The 8,579-nt window shown below is 42.5% G+C and overlaps 1 protein-coding gene across 4 annotated transcripts in view; it reads right to left on the bottom strand.

Moving 5' to 3' along the window:
• Positions 1-2,774: 2,774 nt before the first annotated feature.
• The window catches only part of CPQ (carboxypeptidase Q), a 157,610-nt gene continuing 151,805 nt past the window's right edge, over positions 2,775-8,579 (bottom strand). For 2 of the 4 annotated variants that reach the window (XM_052703293.1, XM_052703292.1), the window contains exon 8: positions 2,775-3,269. In XM_052703293.1, the coding sequence (XP_052559253.1) occupies positions 3,109-3,269 (161 nt within the window). In that variant the 3' untranslated portion in view covers positions 2,775-3,108. Of the gene's footprint in view, positions 3,270-4,687; positions 8,356-8,579 lie in introns of those variants that run through there. The other 2 variants (XR_008211078.1, XR_008211077.1) reach the window with 2 other exon arrangements.

Raw genomic sequence — 8,579 nt, 5'->3', positions numbered from 1 at the left:
TTGATTTTACATCTGCTCTGCAGGTCTTCTATGCATCCAAAGTTACTATGAAGGTTCAATTTTCATCAGGAGCACGATGACCCTAGTTTTTAAGGCTTATTTAATCGACGAGCCAACAAGCTCATCTTGGGATGTACTGTGGAGTCAACGCACATACGGCAGCATTGTTCTCTTCTCCAGAGAGCATTCCTGACTCCAAAGACATCAAAAGATCTGACTTGAGGCATTTAAGAATTTAATTACAGAATCACAGAATTGTAGGGGTTGGAAGGGACCTCCAGAGATCATCGAGTCCAACCCCCCTGCCAAAGCAGGTTCCCTACAGCAGGTCGCACAGGTCGGCATCCAGGCAGGTCTTGAACATCTCCAGAGAAGGAGACTCCACCACCTCCCTGGGCAGCCTGTTCCAGTGCTCCGTCACCTCGCTGTAAAGAAGTTCTTGCGCATGTTTGTGCAGAACTTCCTGTGCTGCAGTTTCCAGCCGTTTCCCCTTGTCCTGTCTCCACTCACCACCGAAAACAGTCCGGCCTCGCCATTCTGCCCCCCACACCTTAGATATTTATAGACCTGGATCAGGTCCCCTTTCAGTCTTCTTTTCTCAAGGCTGAACAGACCCAGTTCACTCAGCCTTTCCTCATAGCAGAGATGCTCCAGGCCCTTCACCATCTCTGTGGCCCTGTGCTGGACTCTTTCCAAGAGATCCCTGTCTTTTTTGTACTGGGGAGCCCAGAACTGGACGCAGTACTCCAGATGAGGCCTCACCAGGGCAGAGTAGAGGGGGAGGATCACCTCCCTCGACCTGCTGGACACGCTCTTTTTAATGCACCCCAGGATGCCATTGGCCTTTTTGGCCACAAGGGCACACTGCTGGCTCACGGCCAACCTGTTGTCCACCAGGACACCCAGGTCCCTCTCCGCAGAGCTCCCCTCCAGCAGGTCATCCCCCAACCTGTACTGGTGCATGCAATTATTCCTCCCCAGATGCAAGACTCTACACTTGCTTTTGTTAAACCTCATCTGGTTTTTTCCTGCCCAGCTCTCCATCCTATCCAGGTCTTGCTGAATGGCAGCACAGCCTTCAGGTGTGTCAGCCAATCCTCCCAACTTCGTATCATCAGCAAACTTGCTGAGGGTGGCCATTATCCCCTCATCAAGGTCATTGATGAAGATGTTGAACAAGACCGGACCCAGCACCGACCCCTGAGGAACACTGCTAGTTACAGGCCTCCAACCGGACTCTGCACCACCAATGACCCTCTGTGCTCTGCCAGTCAGCCAGTTCTCAACCCACCCACTGTCCAATTCACCTATAGAGGAAAAAAACACACAAATAAAGCCTGTTTTGAGGTGAGCACATGTGAAGACTTGTAACAACAAATATAATTTCACTGAAAACTCTCCTGAACCTCTGATGTGCAGAGCACCATACCTCAAGAAAAAAGGATTTAGAACAAAAATGAAGAAGCATCCAGTAATATTCGTGAAGGTCAAAAGGCTGCATTCAGAGGCAGCTGAGGGTCCATCAATGATACGCACCACTAGCTACACTTTTGTCATGTAAGTAAGAAAAAACAAACACTTGTCATGCCTTGAAAGCAGAGGAAATTTTTGCTATCTTTCTTTAAATAGTATTTCTTAAAAAAAAAAAAAAAAAAAAAAAAAAATAGCAGGATATCTCTAGGCACCCCTTATGTTCCTGAAATGATTTGGAAGGAAAATTGAAATATCTAATTCAGTTGACGTACAGCCACTATTAGGGGGTTTATCGTGGTAAACAGGTATCACAGTTATTAATTCCATAAAAATGAGTGGCTCATCACTAAGCTATTGTTCAACTACTGAACTCATAAACAGCACCAGAGATGGGCTGCCACTCAGTTTAACACTCTGTTACATTAGTTGTTTTGCGTTGATTAGACTGCAACACTTGGTTACATCAGTAAGGCTGCCTGTTGCAAAACTTAAAAGGAGAAGAAATCACCATGTCACACAGAAATGAGAAGAAATAAACGCCCCACAACATTCCCCAACAGCAGTCACATCTTATCTCTTGACACCTCTCAAAGTTTGAATATACATAATCTTTCAGCAGGAAAACAAAACAACAACAACCAACCAAAAGCAAGAATTAAATTCTCACATTAATTCTTCCTTGAAAGAGGTGCCAGGGTCCTCTTGCCTTTGTTCCAGCAGAGCACAGGACCCCAGCAAAGAGGGCTGCTCTGAGAATGTCTCCAGCAGCGGGAATCAAAATCTGCTTTTACGCCTCGTTTGGACATCAGCTGGCAGGTAGTGAAGGTCACAATCACAACTTGGATGGCTTTTTCTGGAATATCACCAGTTTCAGAGAAAAATTGCCACACGCAATTCTCTGCTTATCATTGTGGGGAGTCTTCCATCAGAAAGAAGAGAACAAGGCACAGATTTCTGTGGGGAGGTGACCAAAGACACATGGGAGCTGCTGCTGTCTACAGATCTGGACATCCTGTTACCGACTTCCTATCCTCCATCCTGGTTTATCTGAGTCTTTCATGAAGTAACTTCTAATATGATTTAACAGCAGAAACTGAGTGAACTATTAAAAGCCATGCTATTTTACCAATTTGACCATTCTACCATACATTACCATTAAAACAGCTGAGATAAATTTGTTCTGGGACCAAAAAGCACATTATTACCTTAAAAGTGAAAGAAGAAAAGATTAATTGCACATCTTTTGAATACACAGGCTGAAAGACAGAAAATAAAACCATAAATATGTACTAACACAATGATTATTCTGATGCGACAAATTTATTTTGTTGTATTTTTTCTGCTGCAAATGATCAGTTTGCATACAAATGATTACTTCATCATACCAAAGAGATACCATACTTTCATCAGAAATTTTAGAAGTATTCAGGTAACTGCGAAAATCATAAATGGAAAACGTTAAAACAGCAAAAAGAACCAGGAGTGTGTAAGAGAGTATACGCTTTGGAGAAAACAGACAAAATAATGTGCAAAATCAGGGTGAAAAAAGGAATTTCCCACAGCTGTAGACCACGTGTCTACACGGGGACTCACAGTCTTCACTGATGAACAGAAATCTTCTCTCTTGACTCTTTATTACCTTGGCAGCATCTCTTCCATGTCAGCAATTATATAGGAGACAACAGCCCAAACAGCAGCACAGAGATTCATCTGGTTTGGATCCTGAACTGTCATCGTGTCCCCTTGAGAATGATGAAACCAGAAGTATTTACTGAGGTCATCACGCAAGCTGGCACCTACCGAGAAAAATGGGCAATATTCCATTATAGGAATACAAATATTTAAAGCAGACAATAAAACTTGAATCCATTTCTGCACTGCTTATTATTAAATCCACATACAACTGTATAAAGTTCCATATAATAACTGCAGAGAGCCATGGCATGTGCTGTTTGTAGGTTTATGTTAGCTGACCTGAGTCTACATGTGGCAACATAACTTCACATCGGGAGAAAGCTGCACTTCCCCAGAGAGATTAATTCCCCCTTTAACAGTGTGCATCCATTTCCATCCAAGACTACCAGAGTCCAATCAAGAAAATCCATACAATAACTCACACACAGCAGCACTTCCTTCAGTTCTCAATTCCACAGAATTCTTTAGTCATGAGACCTCGTATCAATATTTATGCCTACTCCGTTGATTAGTTGGTTAGTTATGGTTAGTTATCAGTCCTTTTTTTGCTGTGACCTGTGCCAGAAAAGCTTTTTGGTTCTGATTACGAGTCTCAGTTCACCACAATGATGTGCTGTTTCAGAGCAGTTTTCCAGATCACCTGAGATAACCCAGCACGCTACATCACAGTGGCTGTCAAGAGTCCCTGTCACCCAGGGGCAGATGCAAGTTGGGTAATGGAAGCCATGGCTCTTCCTAGTCAGGCACAAATGGCTCCCTCTGGCACACAGAAAGGTCTGAGCTTCCTCAAGCAGCGTGGGCTCAGGGAGTACAAATACTGCTGGTGAGGAATCAAGTCACTTAAGGCCTCAAAGAATGAGAGCAAGAGAAGTGGAAGGAGCTGCTGTCCAACAGACACTGCAGACATTGGTGAGGTGTTTGTCACTTCTCTTTCCGGCCCTCCTCCACGTGGTCCAGCATCCACTGCCTCACCCTGACAACCTTTCTCCTTGCTATTAATTCACTTTGAGTTCGCTATCCTTGCCTCTTCTTTCTGCTTTTATCCCAGAACCCCAGGATGGCTGGGCCGGCAGGACTCTCTGGGCCATCTGGCTCACCCCTGCTCCAGCACAGACACCCAGAGCGGGGCTCAGTCCCCAGAGGAGGAGACCTCAGGGCCTCTGGGCAACCTGTGCCAGCGCTGACACCGCACAGCACGGCAGTGCTGCCTGCTGCTCAGAAGGACCTACAGTGCTCCACTCTGTGCCCACGGCCTCTTGTCCTGGCACTGGGCACCACTGAATAGAGCCTGGCTCTGCCTTCTTAACATCTTCCCTTCAGGTGTTTATGTAGACTGATGAGGTCCCCCAGAACCTCCTCTGCTCCATGCTGAACAGGCCCAGGTCTCTCTTCCTCTTCTCACAGGAGTGGGGCTGCAGGCCTTGCAGCACCTTCAAGGCCCTGCTGGACTCTCTCCAGTACGTCCATATCTCACATATTGAGGAGTCCAAAACCACACACAGCTTCCATCTTCTTGTCATTTTATCAGCTTCCACTTGCTTTATATTACTGTAAACGACTCTCCCATCATAAGAAAACTCTACCTAAAATTCAGAAAATAAGTAAACGTGGTATTTGCCAACACCACATTGATTCCCTGCTTGTAATTTCTTGGGCTCGATTCATTTACCTTGCAAAATGCTGAGGCATAGAAAGCGTGCAGCTCTCTTTGCTAGCACAAAAGCTTCTTTTCCTTGGATGTTCACAGAGCAGAGAAAACAAGTTTTGATATGAGTTAAAGAGTAAGAGCTATGGGCCACAGTCAGAAACAGACTGAAACTACTCCTACTATATTAAGTACTACGGAAAAAAAATCAGGACTATTTGATTATAAATAAGAAATAAATTATTCATATCTTTACTTACAAGCAGTGGAAAATCAGCATCAGATGATGAGGGCTTTGATAAATTCACATGCGTTCATAAGACTTGCTATAATGAGTTTTTTTCACTGAGATGCATGAAGCCTTTGATGAGAATGAAAGAAGAATTTCTTACAATATAACTGTACTTTCCTATAGTACATAGCTTTTGATCACTCATAGTCATCCAGGATATAGTCCAGCTCTTGCTGTGTAACTCCTGTTGTAATGGGAACTAATCTAGACTGCTTGTTTCACTACTCTTTTAGAGAGAAGGAAAACAAAAGGGATTTTTTTCCATCTGATATGAAGATCCCTTCATAAGACATGATATGCAGAAAGACCAAAGGCTGCAACATACGCTTACATGGTTTTGTGATTTCATTTAAGAGGCTCTTCTTGCTCAAGAAACTTATTTACCATTGACTTGAATCGATGCAGTCCTACCCAAGTTTATGGGTTTGTTACAGGTTCTGAATTATGTTCCAATCATTGTAACATTCAATTTATGTCAACTCATATTCACTTTTTAAATTTTATTCTGAATAATTTTAAATATTGGCAATCATGAAGTAATTGAGCTATGATAAATCCTTTAACTAATGGAATTCTGCCTTACAGAAGCATTACAAGTTAAGTCACTGAGGCAAGTCCATTATAATTTTTGAACATTTTAATGAGAATCACAGCAAAAATGAATAGGCTGGAATTTGTAGTAGACGTTCCACTAATCATAGTAGTTACTAACTTAGAAGGTAGTGTCTTTTTTTTCTCTGCGAAAGGAACAAATATAAATATGTTTACTTTGTAATGTTTAACTCTGCAAAATGTTGAAATATTTGTTTCTCTAAATTGATATAAAAATAAGATAATGATGTAACTTTGACGCCAAGCAGTTACTGTATAAAAACTCGTGCAGAAGGATTTGTTACAAAGCCAGTCAGTAGAGAAAATATTGAAGAATTCCTGATCTGGCCATGCTGACTCTTGAAAGCCTTTGGCTATTACTGAAGTCAGTGAGCTGTGAACATTTTACGAGACTAATGAAAAGACCCAAAGAAAGGAGTTTCATCGTATGTAATTAGAAACAAACGTGAAAATCTGTATTCTTGGCCTCGAGTACAAGAGAAGTGTACAGTAGAGCACCCAGCACAAGCTTCTAGACATGAAACACCCTGGGACACAGATATAACTGTAAACAATTTTCACATCTTCTTCTCCAACTACGAGAGTGCTCTACATTGACGTTAGTTGCCAGAAGATATTTATGGCTTTCAGAGGTCGCCAGGCTGTGGGAAGATGCTGAATATTGCCCCTTCACCAGCACATGTCCCAGATTGAGTTCAACCTGTGCAAATGACTTTGAAGAGGGAAATTCTGAGGGGCTCTGCAGACAGAAGTCATGTCAGATTACTTAAATAAAGCCAGCGGGATCTCACAGCCCTTTTTCTGATATATGAACAGGAAAAAAAAAAACTTTAAATATAACAGTTATCCCACAGAATTTAGGTGAAAGGGAGAGAATTCTGCATACTGCTTTGGACAGTAAGATTTCAGTGTAGATTGGCTGGCTGACCTTAGTGGATTCAACACAGATACTGTATTATTAACTCTTCTCAAGCAAAATCTGGCCAGTAGCCAAATTTGTCACTTCCAGAAGTTTGACAGTTATTAAGAAATCAGAAAAATTCACTTACATACAAATTCTAAAGCACTAATTACCAATTATTTTTGTGCTTTTTTTTTGTTTTGTTTTTCCCACTGGAGAGATTTGTTGTTATTATTTAGATGGTGTAAACTCCCTGAGGAACAGCAGATACATATAGTAACAAATGGAAATTCATTTTTGCAAGCTATATAAGCTAGCAGTCAAGAAAAAACAGGTGAGTAGCCATGTCTCATAGATCTGCCAATAAATTATTTACCCATCTCCATGCTAGCTATCTACAAAGTGGATAGCAACAGCTTCACAAGAATGTTGAATGGTTTAGTTAAGTACTTTAAAATCCTCAGATGGGAGGTGTTACACAGGTATACATGAGATACATAACTCTGATTTCCAGGTGGAACCAATTCACAAACAGAAAAACCAGTGATGAGCTCCATGCTCCACTGTTACGTTTTATGCTCTTTTCTGCTTTCTTCTGTTCCAGATTGCAGAGCAAGAACACCCATAAAGAAAAAGGGAATGTTTGCCAAACAACCCTCTTTAATTGGCCTTTTTCAGTCTGTTCAGATTTACAGTGATGCAAATCACATGAGGAACACTGCTGGCCAATAAGGAATTCAGTGAGAAACTGCTTTTAGCTGGAGGTAGTAAATGTTATGGCATGAAAATAGGGAATGTTAAAGGCAGCTGCCAAATACTGTACTCATTATTCAAATGCATCAAAAATACTGAAAATCAAAACCTGAAAATAATTAATCAGTTTCAGTAAGACACTACATAGATAATTGATTACAGGATGGCAGGAATCCCTCTTCAGCAGAGTGATGCATTTCAGCTGTCTAAAGGCTGCCACTTAGGGCCATTTGTGACTCCCTTAGAGCCACAGAAGAAAATCTCATGTCTGGGTAAATGTTGAGGCCAACAGTCCTCCTGGGTTGGACTGTGTGTTTGCTTAGGGGCCTAAAGCAAACTCAGTAGGGATCTCCTTGAGGCAGCGAGGCACCGCCTCACTCATCTGCCATCGGTGGGAAATGCTCACAAACACTCAGCCAATGCCTCTGACTTCTCAGTCTGGGCTTTTGGAGTTCTTTGTTGTGGGGGTTTTGCCTTTTTGTTCTTCTGCTCTCTACTCCTGTGATAATTTCCTTATACGTGACCTATTAGTGAGCATTGAGCAAGCTGCTGGTGAAACTGATTTTGTCCTCAGGTTACACAGCCAAGCAGCACAGCTTGTCCAACTTACTCCATTAAGGCAATTATTCTAAAAACATACAACCAGCGTGTGCCCTCCTGTGACCAGATGCCTGTTGAAAACTCAGACTGCGCTGAGGGGCTTGGGGTGATGCTGGTGTCCTCTGAGCTGGCAAAATCATTGATCACAGGGGTCCCCTTTGCACAGCAGGCAGGTGTCCTGTGATCAGATCCCACCTCTAGGAAACATATTATTGCCAGGTGTTGCAGGCCTGCTACACACTGCTCAGCCAGTCCTTCAAACATAAATCCATTTTTCTCCTTTTCCCTTCCACAAGTGCTTCACTGTCCTTTGAGACCACTCATCTTCCAAGCTTTGCCATCAAGTGCAAGTGTTTCTTCACAGATTGATTCACCACCATGAAGCTGTGAGAAAAACAGAGTAGTGGTGTAAAACTACACCAAAGCAGTCAATTTCTTTTTACTTTATTAATGTGAATTATGGTCACTGTTTCCAGAAGCAATAACCAAACATAACAACCTGCTGCTTTTGTCATCGTAAACCCTGCCACCTTTCCATTAGTTCTGTTTGAGATGTGCCTGAGCTACTGTCATGACTATGCCCTGCTCCCAGATGGTTGTTACCACGT

This window comes from Tympanuchus pallidicinctus, unplaced genomic scaffold (assembly GCF_026119805.1).
Source record: "Tympanuchus pallidicinctus isolate F22 unplaced genomic scaffold, pur_lepc_1.0 scaffold5, whole genome shotgun sequence".
Classification (NCBI taxonomy): domain Eukaryota; kingdom Metazoa; phylum Chordata; class Aves; order Galliformes; family Phasianidae; genus Tympanuchus; species Tympanuchus pallidicinctus.
Note: the sequence above shows the minus strand (reverse complement) of the source record. Positions and strands in the feature narration are given on the sequence as shown.